Genomic DNA, 22,697 nt, shown 5'->3' with positions numbered 1-22,697 from the left:
CCAGAAGAAATGAAATAAGAAGAAGAGGCGAGCATGCGCATAAAGGCTGCCCTTATGCGCATGCTCGCATGTGATTTCTGAGACTCCGCGGGCTTAAGAGCCATTGGCTAGGAGGTCGAGGGGTGGGGCGATGACGTCATGGTTTGCGGTTTCAGTCGGTTTCAGGCATACACACGAATCCAAAACGAAACCGGGTAGATTTGAAACCACCTCCAAGGGTGGTTTCAGAAGTTTGCGGTTTCGGTCAGCGGATTCGCCGGCTTCGTGTGTACGGAAGGCCGAACCGTACAAGACCTTTGCGGTTTCGCCATGAAATCGGCTTCGTGTGAACGGGGCCTCATTCACAGGGTGTAGGTGTCAATTTCTATGAAATTGGGGAAAAGTAAAAATTTTTAGAGCAGAAGACCAGGGTGAAAAAGATGCATCTGATTTTGGAGATTAATATGATGAAAGAATTTTGAGTCCAGGTCAATCTCGTAAGGAGAAATAAGGTTCATAATTTTTTTAAATAGCGCCACGTTTGGGTGCAGTACCACAATTTGGGTTTATAAGTAGTGGGGGGTATTGGTATCCACCTAATAATAGTTGTTTGTTTTTTTACACAATAACAAAATGGTCATTTAAGATAAATGGGCTATCTGCTCCAACTTTATTGGCCAATATTTCTCAAATGGAACTTCTCAAATGACGATTTTGGTGAATTCTTGATTATTTTTGTAGCCTGTGAATAATTTTATCATGTCTAGCTTTAATATGAAGTTGTGGGAAATGTATACATTTTATAAATGCGTCTGATTCTAGAGATTAATATTCTGAAAGAATTTTGAGTCCAGGTCAATCTGGTGAGGAGAAATAAGGCTAATTCATGATTTTTTACAATGGCGCCACCTTTGGGTGCAGTACCACTAAATTTCAAGAGTTTGCGACTTACGGTATAGGCTGCAGTATGACTATTACAGAATTTGAGGAAATAAAAAAACGTTACAGAAAAACTAGGTCAGTTATAAGCCTCAATGCAAAATTTGGTCTCTCCCCCTGCAGAGGAAGGACTTCCCTAGCAACAGTTTCTACGTGGTGGTGGTGGTGAAGACGGAGGACGAGGCGTGCGGGGGTCCGCTGCGCTTCTACCCCCTGCGGCCCGACGAGCTCTTTGACGCGGGCAACCGCAGCAAGGTGCTGGATGTGGTGGTCTCCCCCGCCATCAACTGTGAGTGGGAAGCCCCTCGAAACGAACAGCACACCACCACAGTACAGCCGGGTCCACACGGCAGTAGGCCTTCATTTTCCCCAGGGAGGAAAAGCCGGCAAACATGAAACTGTGCCACTATCTGAACACTTCTTTGTGACGGCGTAGGAATACATTTTGCAAATGATTTCAGCAGCCATTGGATGACGTGACTTTGGGTGGTGAGCAGCTATCATCGGTATATAAGCACGCTAGGGCCTTGATAATTTTGTCGGACAGAGACTGAGTGTTATTGTGTTGCTGTGCAGCTTGTCACGAGGTGACTTCATAGAGAGAGCAGGAGGCGAGACGCAGTGGCTGTCGTCTGCAAGGGAAAGAACAAGCAGGATTCAATCAAAGCTGGGACACTGGGGCAAATTTTACGACTATTGATTCATAACCCTTCCGTTCAGTGTAATTTGTCCTCTATCTTAGACCAAGGAATTCACAACGGAGAAGGACAACTAGCAATGATCAGGAAGCATTGTTTTTTTGACTAAGGCAGAAAAAAAACAACCTGTAGCTTTTTCACACTATCGTCATTGACCTCACACATCATGTATACACATTTCTGTATCTCTGTGCCTCACTCATCAACAAATGATTTGGTTGAATGAACTTGAATTTAAAAGTAATCCCATAGAGCCAATCGTTAGTAGTTACCAGTGTAAAGACCCACATTATTGAGATGAGGGCGGGACGTGGCTCAGGAGGTAGAGCGGGTGGCTGGCAACCGGAAGGTTGCTGGTTAGATCCCAGACTCCTCCTAGAGTGTCGAGGTATCCCTGAGCCAAGACACCTCACCCTGACTGCTCCTGACGAGCGGGCTGTCGCCTTACATGGTGGACACTGCCATCGGTTTGTGAATGTGTGCATGAATGGATGAATGTGAGGCATAATGTTAAGCGCATTGAGTGGCCACTGGTTAAAAAAGCGCTGCATTTACCATTTACCATGAGCTATGTTTATGACCACGCCGTGTTGTTTTCAGCCGAGGTTTACGTGATGGGCATGCTCTTCTGCCTGGGCATCTTCCTCTCCTTCTACCTGCTCACCTTCCTGATGGCCTGTCTGGACAACAGGAGGTACGCACACTCTCTCTCAGTCAGTCTGTTGTATCCTAGCAACACCCGGCACAGTGTCTGGACAACAGGAGGTACGCAGCCTCTCTCTTCAGTCAGTCTGTTGTATCCTAGCAACACCCGACACAGTGTGGGTCTCTAGAACGAAGGAGAAAACTGTGCATGCTCGTAGCATGCAGTTTTTTCCTTTTTTCTGGAATCAAAGTGGGGTACTAGTAACCACGGGGGCACCTAGATGTATCTATTGAGAAGAAATCTGTGCTTTACCTTCCCAAACAGTCCTGTTGCTGACTGAAGTCCCAGTACCAGAGATGTATGCATATGCGAACAAACCCGCTCAGTCGAATGCCTCGTTTCCACCGAGGGGTGCGCTACTGTTCGTTGCGGTACGGTGCAGCTCTGTTCGCTTATATTGACGTTTCCGTAGCCCGCGGCCGGTCGGCTGATCCCGCGGCCAGGTTGCGGAGCCTGTGGCCGGGCTGGGCTACCCGCGGCCGGCCTGCGAAGCCCGCGGAGAAAGAGATTGTTGCTAGGGATTGTTGTTCGGGATTGTCTCCCGCCACGGGGCTCCAACGCCGCCCGGCAGAGCGGCTCGGGCGACAATCCCGGGCAACGATCCCTTTCTCCTCTTCAGGGACTTCAGGGAGTCAAAGCCAAAGTTCCTCTCCCCCCAATTCCTTCTCAACCTTGGCCGAGATAACCCCCACTACAAGTCTCGTTGTGGAAGTACCAGAGACGTCAGAGAACCCGACGCAGTGTAGTCTTTTCACCAACCGGGAGCTTTACGCAAACATTACCATATGTTGCGTGTTATGTGCCATAACACTAACAGCAGAACGGTTATCCAAATAACAAAGAAGTGTACTGTACAACACTTGCGTTACAGTGTGTGTATTCACACACACACACACACACACACACACACACACACACACACACACACACACATGTGGCGCTCGCAAGGTTGTAGCTCATTGTCTCATTGGCGGGCCAATATCTCTGGGCGGGCAAAGCAGAAAAAGGGGAGGTAACCTGGCCCCTTATGACGACATATGGGTCCAGATTCCTAATCGGTGCGTCCGAGCTTTCATTTTTTCGAAGGTGGAGCAGGATTCCTAGTGCTCGTTTTACACCTAGCGACATTTCCAGCTACTGGGGACCATAGGCAGGCTAGGGGAGCTCATATTAATGAAAGCGAAATCCTTAAAATATTGGGTGGGACAAACACTACCGTTTTGAACTTTGTGTGAAAGTAACGCCTTTGACACATGTAACCAATCACAACGATGTTTATGTCCACGCGCAAATGAAAACAAAACTCCTGCATTCATTGCTATTCATCGCCTTATGTAGAATAAGTTGACATCGCTCCGTAATATTATTGTTAATCTGTCTCTTATTCATATGTTAGGGGGAGGGAGTTCAGGGTTTCCGAAGATGTTATTTTGGTGTTATGGGTCAATGTATTTGCATGCCTGTTAAATTTTTGTTCATGAAGCAGAATTAACTACAGAAACATGTTAGTGAGCTGTCTGTGATGCTGTGTACTCGGTAGGATGTGATTGGGTCACAGAGAGCACCTGACGGTTAAAGATCCCATATCATGCTTTTTTAGGGTTAATAATTGCATTTGGGGGTACTACTAGAATAAGGTTACATGCCTGTATGTTAGAAATAGCCCTTATTATTCCCACAATGTTCATCTCTGCAAACCAATTTCAGCATATTTAAAAAATGGTCTGTTTTGTATCTTGTAAGGCCTTTAGATTTTTCTAGCTTAAAGCTTAAAAAAGTTTGAAGTTTGGGAACCACCGATCTAGAGAGGCACACTGCTCGTGTGATGCCCAGATACAATGACCTACGCTAGTGCAGACCGCTGCGTGGACCCCACATCCACACCTACGAGTGTGTTTTTATACGCCTTTCACGTCGTGCATCGAGGTTCACTGATGCGCCACTGTCCTTCGTGCTTGTGTTCAGGGCGAACAGGAAAAGAGAGCTGCTGGTGCATCCCCCTGACATGTCGCCTGCAGAGACAGGTAGGGCCACCGCACACGCTCCACCCCAGCACGGCTCCTGTAGACTGTAGAGGACGTATCAAACGCACCCTGTGTGTCTTTAAACTGGGACGTTTAGGCGATCATATCATCATGGGGGAATTTTACAGTATCTACAATTCCCTGTATTTGCCTATGAATTAATTCCCATTGACGCAATCAGGCATGGTATCCGACTGAGATGTTAGTAGTTAAACTCGTATGTATTTGAACATGGTGTTTTGAGATTATTTTGCAGATTATTCAGTAATAACTTCTCATGATGTTTTGATAATGAGTCATATTATGACTATTGATTATTTGTTCATACAATGCAAATGAGGGCAAACAAACTATAATGGGTACCTACAGTAAATGCATAAACGTGTTCTCAGCACATCAAATGTTTTTTTATGTTGCAAAAAAGAAACCAATGTTGTGAAGCATAACAGCTTCTAGTGTCCTTTTGATCCCTTGTTGCCTATCCCTTCTGAATACAAATCTTTCCTTTCTCTGCCTCATGCGATTACTGGTGTGCAGCCTCTCTACTTGGTAAGACTGGAGACGGCATAATAACATTGTTTAGAGGACTCATTATTTGCCTGCTATTCTTTTATTTCTTCCATCTGCGAACACACATACACACACACACACACACACACACACACACACACACACACACACACACACACACACACACACACACACACACACACACACACACACACACAGGCTCTTTAAGCATGTGGAGTGGTCCTGCAGGCACATCAAGAGCGACCTATGTTGAAATTCTTAAATACAGAGGGCAGACTTGGGTTGCCTTAAGTTTATATTGCAGTACAGGAGGAACACGTTCACAAGCCGTTCAGGAGTGTCCCTCCCCTGGTTAGGTGAATATTATTGACACATGGTCCTCACAACACATGAAGATCTAAGCATATATGTGCCTGGCCTTGTATACATTGTAGTTATCATTGTGGTTATCTTATGGAAACTAATCATATAGTTCCCAGCACTTTTATGAGTCTAAGCAATACTTTTTAAAGGATAAACTACCACATTAATATTATTACACCTAACGTTAATATTTCCAATACACATCTGTGCTGTCACTCTTTCCGAATGTATTTTAATATCACACAGTGATCAGACACCAGCCTTCCACTGCTTTCCGACGGTGTGATCCCTCCTATAGTTCAGCTTGTCTTTGATCTGATGCCTCTGCGCACTTCTTTTTATAAATCCATTTTCAATAGAAGTTGAATAAGAAGCTATAACCAAACGTGCTCCCTTTGTTTCACAACTATAAATACCACAATGTCATTGATTTGCTTTGGCATTGCATCCTGGCACGTTTACCGTCCACATGCTGCTCTCACCCTCCATCCCCTCCCGTTTTTTGGATCTCAGTAACTTGATTTCATCTACAATCTACGCTACAATCCATGCTGTCCATGTACATGTCAGTGCAAGCATGTGGGGCAAGCATGGGCGGCATGTGGCTCAGGAGGTAGAGCCGGTCGGCTGGTGACCGGAAGGTTTCTAGTGTTGAGGTGTCCCTGAGCGAGACGCCTCACCTGGACTGCTCCCGACAAGCTGGCTGTCGCCTTGCATGGTTGACGCCGCCGTCGGTGTGTGAATGCGTGAATGAATGGGTGAATGTGGGGTAATATTGTGAAGCGCTTTGAGTGGCCACTCTCTCTAAATGCCGTCTATTTACCACTTACTTCTGTTTTGTATGACATGTATTTAAGGTCACCCGTGTGTCTCCTTCTCTCCTCCACATGCAGGAAAGACTCCAGCCTCTCCATACGAGTACGGCTCCTTTGGTGAGTATTGAGTGTCTGTGGTGTTATGGACTGATGGAATAGGCCTTATTCATCTACCGGCCATTTGGGTTCCCTCTGGGTTTGAAACACTAGCCGAGTGGGGGAACTGAATGCAAAAGTGTGGACAGCAATTGTTTGGATTAATGGGACAGTGAATGTAGAATACAAAATAATACCACCAAAACGTGCATGAGGTGACAAGGGGAAGGAGTTCAGGGTTTCCTAAGATGTTATTTTTGCGTAGCTTTGTCTAATGAGGAGACTACTGCAAAGGAGAATGTAGTTTGCGATCTGTATGTTACACGTTTTGAGCTACGAAACCGATTCAGTTTAATGACAACAAAATGCAGATTAATTTCTGCTAAAATCAAACCGATTGTTACACACACACACACACACACACACACACACACACACACACACACACAGTACTTGAGTCAAACATGCACAGAATAGACAATACGTACACATGAGCTTATTCTGCACACAGTCTGTTAACAGACAGAGAAAATCTATGGGTACAGAAAACACCTCCTCCTCCAAATAGCTCGGCTGCCTATAATGGAGGAGATTGAGCAATATGTTGCAAGCTGCTTGGCTTTACATTTGGACAACCTCATAATTCTCAAGCCTCTGACCACCAGCCTGTGGACATGACCTAGGCTGCCGAAAATAAAAACGATAAGCTGGCATTTATAGCCTAAATGTATGATAGCTTGCACTAATGGTTGGTATTTAACTTGTTTAGTAAGGAAAGCTTCCTCTAAACTTGAGTCAAAAGTGCAAACAACTTCCCATAGGAAAACCTCTCTGTTATTCTCATCAATCACAATGACATCCGGTGTATTTGCTGTTATACCTTTAAATACATGGGGGTCATTGCATTGGAACATTTCTGGTTTCACGCATGAATGTTTGTAGAACAAAACATATGAAAGGAATAAAACATGGGTGACACATCTTTGGTGATAATGTCAACAATCCTGTCGTGCCTGGCTATGTATAGTCCTTGGTAAACATTACAACCGTTTAAAATGTGGGACATAGACTCTATGGTCTGACGCTGTCCATGGTGTAGACAGTGAGAGTCATGATTATTGGGATACCAGATGGACAGATTCAGTTTAGTTGGCAGCACCTGGAGGCGAGCCTTTATCGTAAAGATTAGGATTTCCTCATCGATAGCTGCATTTTTTAGAATTGAGTGAGACACAGAGTGATCAGCTGACTGGAGGCAGGCAAGCTTCCCTTGCAGCCTCAGTCCTGTCCAGCGCTCCTTTCTCTCTTGCTCTCTGAGCGTTAGAAGGTGCACGCGCGCGCCGATGGTGGGGAGCACGCTGGATGTTCCGTCGCGGCTCACTGTTGCGCGCACATTTATTGACGGGTCCGTGATCACAGACTTTGAGACGCTCACCGTCTCGTTGTCCGCTCTTTTCCACTCCAGGGAAACACCAGTCCAGTCACACAGGTCGTTCAGATCGGGCCAGTCAGAGTTTACGCCAAACCCTGGTGCCCAGTTTACCACTGGGCTTCTTTTTAAACCCAAGGAAGCTGGGGAGGTCGCTCGTTTTCGGGACCTTGCGCCGCTCCAGGTCGAGAATGAGCGAGGCTCTGGCGATCTCTCTGACTGCCTGATCGTCGCTGTTAAGCATGTTTAATAAATGGGCAAGGCGTGTGGAAATATATGTCCATTCAATGTCTGTTATCCCCAGCCCCCCCTCCCGCTTACTGTGAAAAATGAAGTCACGGGTTGTGTGTGTGCTCATGCCAAACCACTCTCTCACTCGTTGTACAGTTTTGTTGTTGAGTTCGTACAGTACCTTCTTTGGTATGTGAACATTGGAGTAGAGATGGTGTATTTTGGCCAGAGCAATCTGCCCGATCGCCTCCAGTTTGATAACCAGAGGGAGAGGAGAGGAGTGTATCATGTCCAGCCTGGCCATGTAGTCTGTGACAATCTCGTCTACTTGCGCTGTCCACTCCCCGGCGATATTGAATTTATGGCCGAGGTAGCTGTATGTTTCGTGGCGCGCAAAGACTCTGATTGGTACATTGTTTATTGTGAATGTTGGGATTGTGTCTGATTTGGCATGATACCAGCGATTGCCGCCACTCCTCCTCTCGTAAAAGACAGCACATTTTGATTGTTTCACCTGTAGTCCAGACCACTCTAAAAAAGAGTCACTCCTGGAAAGCATGTCTTTTATAACGCCTTCGTGTCGGGAGCATACGACCACGTTGTCTGCGTACCCCAGCACGGGGTTGGGGGAGTAGGTGTTAAGGGGCGCACACTGGCACATCCACCGTATCCATCCATTGATTGCCAGCACAAAGTTCACCGCGCTCCACGGGCAGCCCGTTTTTATACCCAGTTGTAATTGGATTGGGTCATTACACACACACACACACACACACACACACACACACACACACACACACACACACACACACACACACACACACACACACACTTTGTCACACACACAGACACACACGCACTTTGTCACACACACAGACACACACACACACACACACACACAAGAACCAATTAATTCACTCTGTTCTCCCCCAGCTGACAACGGGAGCACGCTGAGCTCTGAGGCAGTGACGGACAGTGCCACATCCACAGACAACAACTACGGTTACCTGGGTAGGACACGCGCTACATGCTGTCTGCACACGCACACACACACAATGTTGTTAATGTTTGCTGCGTTGTCATCCATGGGCATTTAGCCTCGCAAAATGATGAGAGAATATTAGGATGGCACTCGTCACATTGTGCTCTAGGTGCATTCTAGAAATTGTTTCATGTTTGTGAAACAATTCATAAAGAGGGTGTTCATTCATTATCCTATTATGAGTTCCTGTAACCTAGAAGGGTGATATCTAAAATAATCAGCATTGGTGGCTCTGACGTAATCTTGTCATTAATGACATTAAGGGTCCTACTTAAATCTGAAAGCATTTTTGTGAATTTGAGTCATTGTTTCAGTTTGAAATATAGTTTTGGGTCATTCACCGTTTTTCTCCAGCCATGGTATTTATCATGATTCAATGCTTCAAGAAGCAGGAGATAACGTTTATTTTGGGTCATTTACTGTCTTACTCCCGCTCCCTACCCATACTGAACTAGTATGGGTATCGGTCCACTGGGTTGTATACATGTTAAAATGAAACTCATTCTTTATTTCAAGTGTTCATCTCTCCCCTATCGTATGTTTTAAACCATGTCGTATAGTTGAATATCACTCACACACCAGCTGTTCCTGGTCCCCCACGCTCCCTCCTGACGTCGTAGGGACGGCTTCTCTCGGCCACGGTCCCTCATTTGTTGTGTTTATTGTTTTTGTTCTTCAGGACGGGAGCCTTTTAAACGCCGAACAATTATCTCTCACCTTCACCACATAGCCGTCAACATCGGTGACCCCCTCACTCCCTCACTGCCTCGAGGCCCGCCCCCTTAATCAGTCCAATCACCGCACCTCCTTAATCTGCACCAACCAATCCCCCTCCAGAGCAATCTCCTTCATGTGTGTAATTCAAATCGGGTCAAACGGCGTCAAAATGACCTCCGACATAATCACGACTCGGAATCAAGCGTCGATCAACCAAACTGAGCAAATTGAGGTTGTGAATCCATGCAGACGGGATGTTTTAATTCAACATAAACCAATCCTCTGTCACCCCGCCCAGGGCAATGATCCCGCCTCCGATGGTTGACCTATGACCCCTGTACTCCAACGCCCTGGGTCTTATCTGTGTGTGTGTGTGTGTGTGTGTGTGTGTGTGTGTGTGTGTGTGTGTGTGTGTGTGTGTGTGTGTGTGTGTGTGTGTGTGTGTGTGTCCTCAGAGCGCACTCTGGACAGTGTGGGCCGGAGCCGGGCGGAGTCTCTAAGCTCGGTGGAGGAGGACGACTACGACACGCTGGCCGACATCGACTCGGACAAGAACATCGTACGCACCAAGGTCCGCCCCCTTCCTCCCTAGCAGAACAACAAAAACCCTGTTTTTGTTATATTTTTGTGTGCGTTAGCAATAGTGTGTTCTGGGTTATTGTCTCGTGCGTCCACATGTCCACCTCCTGCAGGTGGTCATGAGGCAGCGGTCACACTTTTTTGTTGTTCTGACGGAGATCGCTCTCGATTATCGAGTATTGAACGCCACTAGCTGCTGCTGCGAGATCCAACGGACCGTTTCAGCGGTCGGGGTTGACGGAGGCTTCTTCTTCCCTGTACCACAGAAGTTCCTGTACGTGTCCGACCTGTCCCGCAAAGACAAGAGGGTCCTCAGCAAGAAGTATCAGATCTACTTTTGGTAAGGAGGCCTTGTTGAGCGTTTGACCCCAGAGCCACACAGAACAGCGGTCGCTTTTTTTCTTCTTTTTTGGGATAAAACCACAAAGCTTTTTGATGAAGGGCTTGACATTTACATTCTCTTTTACACCTATGTTTTTCTGGTTACGGGGAGAGAATCAAACACGATTCGAGATGAGAGAGCGTGAGCTTTTGAGGAGAAAAACACAGCAACAATTCTTGCATGGATTGTTGATTTATCTTTATGGGGCTACATTTCCCGGTACACATAAGACGCCACATTCCCCACAGCAAAAGCCCAGTCTGCTGTGATTGGTCAGCACGCTCTCTCTGTTGCAATTGGTCTTACGCAATTGGTCTAAGTTGTAAACACTGCGGGTAGCCGGAAGGTGGCACTTCTGCACGTCAGCCCCGCCCACTGCAGTCTGACGTCACTACATTTCGGAATTACAGTTTGAGCGCTAACGAGCTGTTTCACACACGTATTGAGCGGCGTTCTCGGGGCGCGAATACTCTCCCTCGCTCGGCCTTGGGAGTTTTCTAGCCTAGCATACGTCAAACATGTATGCATACTTTATTAACAGTCTAAAGCAAAGGGAAAAGTGGAAAAAAAGCATGATACCACCCCTTTAAAGTGTCCTTCTCCATCAGGAACATCGCCACCATCGCCGTGTTCTACGCCCTGCCTGTGGTCCAGCTGGTCATCACCTATCAGACGGTACGGCGCCACCGCCGCCGCACCTCCATCCACCTTATGTGGCCGTGGGCTCTGGAGAGAATAAAACAGCTGTGGTAGTAACTCTCTCCCTCTGCCCCTCGCTCCCTGGATTCAGGTTGTGAACGTCACAGGAAACCAGGACATCTGCTACTACAACTTCCTGTGCGCCCATCCCCTGGGAGCGCTGAGGTGTGTGTGTGTGTGTGTGTGTGTGTGTTCTGGGTTATTATCTGGTGCGTCCACTTGTCCACCTCATGCTGTTGACTCCCCCCCCCCCCCCCCCCCAGTGCGTTCAACAACATCCTCAGTAACGTTGGTTACGTGCTGCTGGGCCTCCTCTTCCTGCTCATCGTCCTCAAGCGAGACATCGTCCATAACCGCGCCATGTTCCGCAACGACCTCAATGCACTGGTGAGGCCAAGGACTGCTTGTACACACACAAACACACACACACACACACACACACACACACACACACACACACACACACACACACACACACACACACACACACACACACACACACACACACACACACACACACACACACACACACACACACACAAATACAGATACAGATACACAGAGCCTTATACACACACACACACACAAATACAGATACACAGAGCCTTATACACACACACGCACGCACGCACGCACATACACACACATACACACAACCACACACACACACAGCTACATACCGACACAAACACCCAGACGCACACGCAGCGTCAGACACACACATACAGCCACATACACACAGCTCCCTTAAGACACACGCACCCACATACACACAGACACACAAATACAGAGACATATACACAGCTAAATACACACACACACACACTCACATGTCGGGGTCACGATTAGATTCTAAACGATTCCCACATAGATTCCCATCCTTTAAGAATTAATTTTTGTAAGATGTGAATCATTTCAGAATAATAGACCATAAGAATCACGATTCTTACATTACATTTTTTCCACTCCCCTTCAGGAGTGTGGCATCCCCAAGCACTTTGGGCTGTTCTACGCCATGGGCACGGCCCTGATGATGGAGGGGCTCCTCAGTGCCTGCTACCACGTCTGCCCCAACTACACCAACTTTCAGTTCGGTAGGTTTACTGATCCAGAACCCCCGACCGCCATGTTTAAACTAGGGCTTGGAATCACAGAGTCCCTCACCATACGATACGATACGCGATACATGGCCCCCGATACGATCATTCTGCAATCATCTTCTGTTCAAGTTTCCTTCATTCATGGAAGCAGGGAAATCTGTTTAGAGCCCCTTATTTTATTAATTAAAATATAAATATTTGGGGTTATATTTCCTGTCTAACTCTTCAGGTATAAAGTATAAAAATGCAAAGAAATTCTTATTTATTTATTTATTTTAATAGAAAAATATTAGATCGATGTTTGGTTGCCGGTGTTTCGTTTCTCGTATCGAACGAAGAAGGCTGATGATTTATCCCCGCATGGGATTATTTTTACAACCCCTAGTTTAAAGCCTTCTGTTTAGTGGTCTGCCTCCGCTCTGCTGTCTGGTGTGTTAGCTAGGCACTGTTTATGAGATGTGTTTCATAGAGGGTAATATATACACCACAACGCAACCACCACCCCCCTGTATCTCTGACCCAGAGCCAGAGGGCGCCGCCGTCATCACGTACTCGTCATCACGGTGATAAGTTGTAGCTTATCTAGGAAGGACTTTAACCTTCCCATTATCCTTATGGCTGCTAGATTAAAAAAAAAAATATATATATATATCACTGATGATGTGTCCGGAGGCATCACTAGATGTATGTACACAGTCATTATTTTAATTTTGGAAAGGAGTGTCAAAGGAATTGTTTCCTTAATAATTTGTTGTAAACTAATGTTTTACTGGGTGATCAAGTTCAGGTAAAAAAGATGAAGGTTTAATTTTGAAATAAAACTGACACATTGAACCGGCATCTTTAGTTTATTGAACACCGGTATGAAAGTAACCCTTTTGAATGCTATCTTTAGAAACCTATGGCTCACTGACCACAAGGTGTTACCTTCACTTCCACTTTGTAGAGAAGCATCTTCACATGTTTTATTCACATTACCTAAGACCAGGCAATTTCTATTCTTGTTTCATACATCCCTTACTAAAAAATCTCAAACCTGCACCATCTACGCTCTACAATCAGTGACCTCTAGTGGCTCCAGTTGGAGCCACAGTTAAAAGCTATATGGTCAATGGACTGCATTTATACAGTGCTTTTCTAACCAATGGCCACTCAAAGTGCTTTACAGTATTCCCTAACATTCTCACATTCATCCACATATTCACACACCGACGGTGGTGTTAAACATGCAAGGCGACAGCCAGCTCGTCAGAAGCAGTTAGGGATTTTCATTTTCAGGTCTGAGATTTTCCCCATGATTTGGTTAAATATTCCCTGGATGGTTCGTTTCATGGACAGGAAACCTTCTCATTCAATATGCTTTGACTAAAAGAGCTGCATTAGGGAAGTTCCAGACTTGAACCTCCATCCCTCCACTCTGCTATGTGCAGACACCTCCTTCATGTACATGATCGCGGGGCTGTGCATGCTGAAGCTGTACCAGAAGAGACACCCCGACATCAACGCCAGTGCCTACACCGCCTACGCCTGTCTGGCCGGGGTCATCTTCTTCTCTGTGTTGGGAGTGGTAAGCTGGACCACACACGCACCCACACTCACACCAACACGCTCATGCACGCACACACACGCACACACACACACACACACACACACACACACACACACACACACACACACACACACACACACACACACACACACACACACACACACACACACACACAAAGACACACAAAGACACGTGCGCACAGACACAAAGACACACAAACACAGACACACACACACACCCAAAATGGTGAAAAATCCAGATTTTGTAGACATGGGTATTGAATGTCCTCTGCAGCATATATGTCTAGCACGATGATGATTTATCAGGTGGACAAGCAGATATGAATATGTAACTTTCACAGCTCCCCCTTAAAGGTCCCATGACATGCAATCAGGTGTGAGTGTGATTAGCCGTTACAAGCCGTTTTGAAAATTTGCCCCTTTTGTAGTGATGGGAATAACGGCATTATAAATAACGGTGTTACTGACGGCGTTACTTTTTTCAGTAACGAGTAATCGAATTGATTGCTCCTCCCATCATTATAACGCTGTTACTGTTATTTCCAAAAAATGCGGCGCGTTACTATAATTGAAGCTGTTAATTCTGCAGACTAACTTGATCTCTCTCTTTACTGTTCTTCCTTGGTTAGTGGGCATGAGACAATCGCATTAATGATAACGATTGCCTGAGGTAGAGTAGAATGTCACGGTAAGCCAATCAGAGGTAGAGCTGGGCGGGTGTTGTTTACACATTCGAAAGCACGCAGAGTTGGACACACAACGACACAACTGAGTGAACGTGAAACAGGAATGCCGAGCCCAAATAATCCAAAAACAGCCTCCTTTAAATGGAAGCATTGGCATTACTTTTCCCTCCAAGAAATTAAAGGAACGAGTGTAATCGTGAAATGCACATTATGCTCTGGACAAGTGCCTCTCCACGTCGGTGTCAATTCATTCAAACATCTTTCAATGTTGCATGCTTCCGTACATGAACATGCACATGTAGTTTGAGTTTGAGTGGTGGTGGTCATTTAAAAATGTACTTTAAGTAATGCAATAGTTACTTTCCACAATAACTACTTAATTTTATAATTCTATAATAATCAAAAACAGGGAGTAACTACTTTAGTTACTTTTTGGGAGAAGTAACTAGTAACCGTAACCAATTACTTTTTTAAAGTAACTTGCCCAAAATTGCCCTTGTGACGTCACAAGTGGGCGTGTCCAACTTGTATACTGTAGCAACATTTGCTACAGTCCACATTTCCAACACACACACACATGTGTGTGAACATATTGAGCCTACTCCGGGGTTTGAGTGTGTTGGAGTGTGTTGGAGAGTGGAGGAGAGGGAGTGGGGGACTGGTGGACCCTGTCTGGATTGCGCTGATACCAACTGAATGTGTTTGTGTTTGTTGGTGCAGGTGTTTGGCAAGGGCAACATGGTGTTCTGGATCGTGTTCTCTGTGATCCACATCCTGGCCACGCTGCTGCTCAGCATACAGCTGTACTACATGGGCCGCTGGAGGCTAGGTGAGAGACAGAGAGAGAGAGAGAGAGAGAGAGAGAGAGAGAGAGAGAGAGAGAGAGAGAGAATTGTACATATCTGATGATGAGAAATGATGTGCTTTTGATGTTAACATCACTAAACAATCTATTCTTGGTAACTTGTTCCCCCTCTGACCCACTCCACTGTTTTGTTATCATTTCAGACTCGGGCATCATGCGTCGCATCGTGAACGTCATCTACACGGACTGCATCCGACAGTGCACTGGGCCCATGTACGTGGTGAGTACCCAGTCCGGGCCACAGCTAATGTACTGCTATGGCACAGATGGCCGCCGCCCACCTGTTGACCCAGTCCTGCTGCTTGTTGACCCCCTCCGTGTGTTGTTCTCAGGATCGTATGGTGCTGCTGGTGATGGGGAACATCGGCAACTGGTCTCTGTGAGTCTGTTTACGTTACTATCTCAATGCATTTTATATTTGTTTTCACATGGTCATCTTTGTGACATTTACATTGTTTATGAAATCCATGATAATGAATGACTCTAACTCTGCTCCATTAATCCCTGTGCGTCTGTCTGGGTTCTCTCTCCCTCCCTGCCTCCCTCCCTGCCTCCCTCCCTGCCTCACTCCCTCCCTGCCTGTCCACAGGGCCGCCTATGGTCTCATAGCGAGACCCAATGACTTTGCCTCCTACCTGTTGGCCATCGCCATCTGCAACCTGCTGCTTTACTTTGCCTTCTACATCATCATGAAGGTGACTGTGTGTGTCTGTGTGTGCGTTTATTCATGAATCGTCTGTGGTTACGGACCCAAAATTGCCAGCATACTTAATAAATGGGAAATTGAAGTAATAATGGCGTGTCCAATTTACATATCCAATAGGAGAGTGATACTGTGAAATGACATTTGTTATTTCACAGTATCACTCCAACAGTTGTGGAGATCAGTGACTGAGTCTGTGTGTTTTTGTGCGTGTGTGTGTTTTTGTGCGTGTGTGTGTGTGTGGCTACAGCTACGGAGTGGCGAGCGGATCCAGTGTTTGGCGCTGGTCTGTATCCTCTTCACAGCCGTCGTGTGGGGCTTTGCACTTTTCTTCTTCTTCCAGGGCCTCAGCACTTGGCAGGTAGAAACACACACGCATGCACACACACACGTTGGGCCCTATTTGAACAGTCTGAAACGCAAGTGAGAAGCGCGAGTACGCAAGTAGCTTTGTGGGCGGTTCTATGGCGATGTTGCTATTATACCGGCGATAAATGAATCTTGCGCCCGACGCAAATCTAAAAAGGGTTGCCCTGAAGTAACCTAATTACCCGTAGGTGTGGTTTGGGCGTAACGTGCAATAAATCAATGCGATTGCCGTCTCCCATCCCCCTTTAAGAGCCATGAGCGCATTTGAATCTGCCAAGTTTATATTTTTACAGCGCGTTTGCAGTCTCCGATGAGACGCATGCTCATGTGGTCATGAGATGCATGACCACATGAATTTCAAACTTCAAATGGCTCAGTTTATGGCCAAATAATATGGCCTAATTCACACATGCAATAGCATTTTCTTCAGACAGCTTCAGAAATACCCCAGTCCTCAAATAAATTTCGGCAAAAAAATTAACACACATATGATATGCGGTAACCGTGGTTCTGTTTAATGATATACGCAATACATTAACAAACATCGTTTCTTACCAGTATTGTATGCATTATCGTTTTCGACTTGTGTTCCCAATATGCATGTGTCCCAACGTTAATATACATTGCCATGGACTGTATTATGCGTTACGTGTTTAGTTTGCGTGTGTTTAAACAGATGGATGCACACACGCACACCCGCATTCCTTCATTATTTTTAACACTCACTCGCGGTAAAACAATGTTCTCTCCTAAAAGTTATGGGCTTGTACACGATGTCTGTGTCAAGAAAATATGTGCCTGCTGTACGGTGTTTGCAGATGCATTGATTGAAAAGTACAACTTATTACCGCTGTATCAGTTGTTCTTTCCCAAATAATTGACCAAGAATGTGTGGCTAGGGAGATGAGAGAAGCAAAGTGTATGTGCTAGGTGCACAAGCAACATTATGCATGCACCCTTAAAATAGCATCTGAACAACGCGCCACTGACTTTAAACCAGGTATTTCCTGGTTTGTGGCGGAATTGTTTTCTGAAACTGCAAAATAGCACCAGGGAACGTTTGCGCCAGAACACCCCTCCTGTCGCTGAACCGCCCCTTGGGGCGCAAGATCATTCCCTAATTTAGCGACGCATGCCTGTGGAGAGAAAAGAACGCTCTGCGCCAGTTGCAAACTAGCAACGACACATTCGTCGGTGTATAAAGTCAATTGTGCTGGATGCAAGATAGGGCCGGTGTCTCATTTTGACGTAGAAATCTATTTTCCAGGGTGATGTCTTTTGAGCGCCACTGTGTAATTATGGGAGGTTTTTCTTCTATTTTTCTTTCCTCCCTGACAGAAAACTCCGGCAGAGTCGCGTGAGCACAACAGAGAGTGCATCGTGCTGTCCTTCTTCGACGACCACGACATCTGGCACTTCCTGTCCTCCATCGCAATGTTTGGCTCTTTCCTGGTACGGAACACGTACCAGATAAATCGGGCAAAAAATCAACTAAACATTCCAAGTGGCTCAACTACCATTTTAACTGACTCCCACTGTCTGTCCCCCATTAGGTCCTCCTGACCATGGACGACGACCTGGACACCGTCCAGAGAGACAAGATCTACGCCTTCTAGAGCTGCACTCCACCTCCAGCTTACCGCCAAGCTCACTCTCTCCCCTCCTCTTTCTCTCTCCCTCTCTCTGTGTCTCCTCGCCCCCATACTTGCTAGCTTTTAGCAGAAATGGTTCTTTAAACACAAAACGAAGGAAAGACATGGCCAGTGGTTCTGCCAGGAGCAGCGGGAGCCCTGACGCCTCCCACAGCCAGTATGTCGAGGAGGAGGACGCAAGGACTCCTCCTCCTCCTCACACCACGCCCACCAGTATTGACACTCGACGTGCCAGGACGGAACTGGGGGGGGGGGTCGTGACGTGAGCAGTGCTGGATGGGTTTTGGTGTTTATTATTTTTTTTTGGTTTGATTAACCTCTGACCCCCTCGCTTCCACTCAACCGTCGAAACGCCCGCCTGTGTTTGATGTTTACGTGACGGCATTGCGTCAAAAGGGGGAGGATCATCACACCGTTCGCTGTTGTTAACGTCTCCTGCGTGGTCTAGTATTCGCTCCTATTTATGTCTGCATCACAGACCTATGAAGCAACCAAGAGTGGAGTCAAGTTTTTTTTAGCTGTTTTTATGCTGTGGGTTTATACACTGCGTGTGGATGTGTGTGCGTAAGCCTTTGTACAGATGTTTGTCTGATAACTTAATCCGTGAGAGTGTCCTCTATGTCCCGTCTGTCAGCGGCCTTTAACAACCTAATCATGTCGAGACGATACTTACATTCTGATTCGCCAGATCTCTTATCCTGCCCGCCTCATTGGACAATAATGATTGTAATGTAATGGTTAACGTCCCTCATGTTCTACCGAGGAACAAAAATTGTTTTGCACTCTGTTGTATGATAAATCCATTTTAATGTCACTATCAATGCAATGGCTCGGTTACTGAATAAAATGTCTGGTTTTCAGATAATCCTGTCACGTCCCGGTCCCTCATCGCTTCCTTATTTGTGTCTTACTTTGTCATTATGAATCAGATCTAATCACATTGCTGCATTCTGTAAAAAAAACGATACAAAAGTTTGATTTATAACTGATTATGCAATAATGCAATACAACACAAAGTATTGAAAATGTATAAAAACGTAGATTTGATATATTTCATAGAAAAATACAAATTCAAACACATTTATGCACAATGTCTACCAAGCATGAAGCTCAATGAAGACCGCAGGCCGGTCAACATCACATTAGTGGTATATTCTCCATCGACCCACGTTCTATTCAGGTGACCTTGTTTGACTAAAGTGTGTTCGGATTGAACAGACTTGTCCCAGTTCTTTGAAAAGCATGCTGTTAAAAGCATCTCAGTTACCTAATAAGAAGCAAAGGCACACTTAATCTACAGTAACATCTGGCCTTAATATTTGCATTAGATGATAAAAAATAACCAATAAATACAGATAAACAACATAATGGCCGGTTTCTTATTTTACATGAATGTACAACAACAGGCCTTCATCACACGGGTGCATCAAGAAGTTCATTCTAGGCACTGGATCCATATTAATAACTTCATTAACTCATGGGGCCCCCTGTTCATGCCCCTACTCTTATAACTCAGCTCTGATCAATGCATACTACACAAAGGAGTCAACAAAAAAGCCATAATGAGGCTAAATAGATAGAAACACCTCTAGGTGCTTGTTGTAACCTGCTTGGAGCTCGCACATTCACATGTGCCAGTTTTCATGTATAAAAAGACAGCTTTGAACGCTGCGATTGTCTAAACTTTCTTGTGCGACTCCTTCACCTCCAGTTTCACTGAACAGTGAATGCACTGAGTGTTTGAACTTCAGTGGTTTCATTCAACACGGTTTCCTGGAACTCACTTAAGGCATCTAGCGCATCCTTCTCTAGGCTTCATACACACTATAGCTAAAGTCAAGTCTAAGTATCCCCGCCCCGCCCCCTCCCTCCGACAGTGGAAGTGGACAATGTTATGACCAGCTGTCGCAGCATTTTGGTAGAGTAATGTAAATGACGTTGGGGGGCAGATAAACAGATCCATGGAGCTCCTTCATGTGGGGGTCCGGGGGTCCTCAGTAGTGGTAGACCTTGATCTGGTTGTTGTCGTCGAGGCCCAGCTGGACCAGCCCGGCGCCCCCGGTGGATGGCGGCCGGTAGCGGGTGAACAGAGGTCTGGCAGCCGCCGAGTCAAGGACACAACGGAGTTGAGGTCACAGCCCTGAGCCAGAGCCTTGGAGGGGGCGGGACGCTTTCCATTTGGTAGGAGAACCTCTGCCAACAACTTAACGTCAGGGCGGGGCAAGAGGCCGTGCAAAACCCACGTCACCATCGCTTATGTGTAACGACTGCTTGAAACATCCCCCCTTTACAAATTGTATACATTTTGGTCAAAAATAACACAACAACAAACACAACAACACTTGGGGAGAACCAAACAGATCAGAGGGGTGTTCCACGAACGGAGGTTTAACAAACACTGAGTAAACGCTGAACTCTAGGTTGATTGACCCTGTGCCGACCAACTCAGAGTTTTCGGTTCCACAGCAGCGGTTATGCATTAGTTCAATCAACTCGGGGTTGGTTAACACAGGGTTGTGCACGTCCACGCCAAACTTAAAGAGACGTGATGTATGGATCATGGAAACCCTGATCGATATGGCGAAACGGGCCGCTTATTTCAATGAAATGGAACTCCAGGTTCTCCTGGAGAGCTATGACGAGGAGAAGGACATTATCACAAGAAAAGGGAACGCTAAAACCTCTGGGAACCCGGAGAACCAAAGCCTGGCAGCGGATCGCTGACCGCGTAAATGCGTTAGTTACACGTCAAAAGCATGATCCTTAATATTTGAGCCATTAATATATAAATATCCCAGTTAAGCATTCTTAAAGATCCTACCACATAACCCCTTTCTTCTAAAACAATATGTACTCCGATTGCTTCCAAGCGGTCAGAGGATCAAGTATAAAAATGAAGTATAAAAAACATACAAACTGGTAAGCTTTTCCCACCATCGTATTGGTTAAATTTAAATAAGCCATTTTTTTAAGCCAATCGTGAAAAGGCCGACAGTCGGCAGACTGGATCTGGCCCTCAAATTGTCTTGACCCCGGTGGAGGAGCTGTTAATAAACATAAATTCAGGGCGCCCTGGCATGGAGGGGGTACCTGGAGGTACCTACCACCTCAGAGAGTCATGGGCCATACCCCACACTGGTTGAATGTAGGTTTTTGTGTTTTCTTGTATTTTAGATTTTCTTTGCCTTCGAAGTAACAAATGCAAACCGTGTGCTTGCCACAGCGCATACTATTCCAAATGTTTCTTTTTTTGGTAACTGGGTAGAAACCCTAAAAGTGACAATTCATCAACTTCACAGATCAAGATGGATCAGTGCTTGTAATGAAGCCGCCGGCTACGATCGAACATTCTCCATTGGATGCAAGTCCGTTAGGACTATTTTATACTTTATGTTGTAAATGCCTCTCGGCATAGTAATCGGACAATATTGCTCTTTCGTATGATAGGAGGCCGATACAAATCTTGGATGGGTCATCTGAAACGACTGTGATGTGCTCAGCATCTCCAGCATTATAGCCTAGATAAAACTACCATTTGAAAAAAACGGAGGGCTACGCAAATAGTCTGGAGTGAACTGAGGCCAGGTCCTCGATTGGTAGTGTTGGCTATGTAAGGCTATTTAAATATATTAAAGATTTGCGCGAGAATCTATATCTCTCCACTCCAGCAAAAAGTCATCCAATATGCCAAGATGTCGAGCCATGGTCTTATCAATCGCTCCCGGTGGATTGCACGTATAATTTGCGCTCTGATATCAGCAGTTCTCTCATCAAAAGGGCATGCCATTGTGAACACATGAAATCTGCGTTGAACGCCGGTTGAAATACCCTAAACCGGGTTATGTTTCAAACTTAACCTGCGCAAAACCTGGTCCGACCAGGTTTGATTCAGAGCATATGTTGCTATAGCAACTAACATACCGTGATCCTTTTGGAACGGAAAACCTAGGGTTACAGCAAACCCTGGGTTAACTTACCCGGTTATGTGATAAAACCGGCTTTGTGGAACACCCCACTGCTTTCACACGCCCTTTCTGAGGAGAAGCAAACCTCCTGACCCCGCCTTTCAAATGCTCTCTGGTTATTTTCATTCCGGGGCAGGATGGCAGGTGGAGGTTTGGGGCCGTGCCTGGGAAGCGGTCGATGTGGTTGGTTGGTTCGTCCCAGAGAGGGAAAAGCTAACGCCACTGTGTGTGTTATGATGCACATACAAAACAGTGGAACAAGCTTAAACGGGTGTTATCAAGCTTCACAACTTTTCCCTTTGCTTTACACTGTTACATGACGTATGTTACATGTTTTACATCTGCAAAGCTAGAAAATCTGAGTCCGAGCCAGGGAGAGTATTCACGGCCGCCGAGAACGCCCCTAAATAAGCGCGTGAAACAACTAGTTTACGCTCAAACTTTTTTCAGAAATTAACAGTGTGAGAATAACCAGGGGTATATTTGTAATATACAGGCATGTAACCCTATTCGAGAAATACCCCCAAGTGCAATTATTAACCCTAAAAAAGCATTGGA

At 45.9% G+C, this 22,697-nt stretch overlaps 2 protein-coding genes across 7 annotated transcripts in view; one reads left to right on the top strand and one right to left on the bottom strand.

The window, feature by feature from the left end:
- The window catches only part of sidt2 (SID1 transmembrane family, member 2), a 28,492-nt gene extending 9,441 nt beyond the window's left edge, over nucleotides 1-19,051 (top strand). The window contains exons 7-27 of one of the 6 annotated variants that reach the window (XM_030380567.1): nucleotides 1,042-1,207; nucleotides 2,217-2,310; nucleotides 4,288-4,346; nucleotides 4,884-4,895; nucleotides 6,134-6,172; nucleotides 8,745-8,822; nucleotides 9,533-9,595; nucleotides 10,026-10,141; nucleotides 10,416-10,489; nucleotides 11,140-11,206; nucleotides 11,322-11,395; nucleotides 11,494-11,617; nucleotides 12,207-12,324; nucleotides 13,761-13,897; nucleotides 15,306-15,414; nucleotides 15,594-15,670; nucleotides 15,783-15,829; nucleotides 16,040-16,145; nucleotides 16,404-16,514; nucleotides 17,861-17,974; nucleotides 18,076-19,051. In XM_030380567.1, coding sequence (XP_030236427.1) covers nucleotides 1,042-1,207; nucleotides 2,217-2,310; nucleotides 4,288-4,346; nucleotides 4,884-4,895; nucleotides 6,134-6,172; nucleotides 8,745-8,822; nucleotides 9,533-9,595; nucleotides 10,026-10,141; nucleotides 10,416-10,489; nucleotides 11,140-11,206; nucleotides 11,322-11,395; nucleotides 11,494-11,617; nucleotides 12,207-12,324; nucleotides 13,761-13,897; nucleotides 15,306-15,414; nucleotides 15,594-15,670; nucleotides 15,783-15,829; nucleotides 16,040-16,145; nucleotides 16,404-16,514; nucleotides 17,861-17,974; nucleotides 18,076-18,138 — 1,848 coding nt within the window. In that variant the 3' untranslated portion in view covers nucleotides 18,139-19,051. Of the gene's footprint in view, nucleotides 1-1,041; nucleotides 1,208-2,216; nucleotides 2,311-2,370; nucleotides 2,382-4,287; nucleotides 4,347-4,883; nucleotides 4,896-6,133; nucleotides 6,173-8,744; nucleotides 8,823-9,532; nucleotides 9,596-10,025; nucleotides 10,142-10,415; nucleotides 10,490-11,139; nucleotides 11,207-11,321; nucleotides 11,396-11,493; nucleotides 11,618-12,206; nucleotides 12,325-13,760; nucleotides 13,898-15,305; nucleotides 15,415-15,593; nucleotides 15,671-15,782; nucleotides 15,830-16,039; nucleotides 16,146-16,403; nucleotides 16,515-17,860; nucleotides 17,975-18,075 lie in introns of those variants that run through there. The other 5 variants (XM_030380568.1, XM_030380570.1, XM_030380572.1 and 2 more) reach the window with 5 other exon arrangements.
- Nucleotides 19,052-19,193: 142 nt separating this feature from the next.
- Nucleotides 19,194-22,697, bottom strand: part of cep164 (centrosomal protein 164) — a 28,667-nt gene continuing 25,163 nt past the window's right edge. Inside the window, 1 exon segment of the mRNA XM_030381743.1 lies at nucleotides 19,194-20,268. Coding sequence (XP_030237603.1) covers nucleotides 20,169-20,268 — 100 coding nt within the window. The 3' untranslated portion in view covers nucleotides 19,194-20,168.

Source organism: Gadus morhua, chromosome 16, assembly GCF_902167405.1.
Source record: "Gadus morhua chromosome 16, gadMor3.0, whole genome shotgun sequence".
In the NCBI taxonomy this organism is placed as follows: domain Eukaryota; kingdom Metazoa; phylum Chordata; class Actinopteri; order Gadiformes; family Gadidae; genus Gadus; species Gadus morhua.
This window is presented reverse-complemented; position numbering and strand designations above follow the sequence as displayed.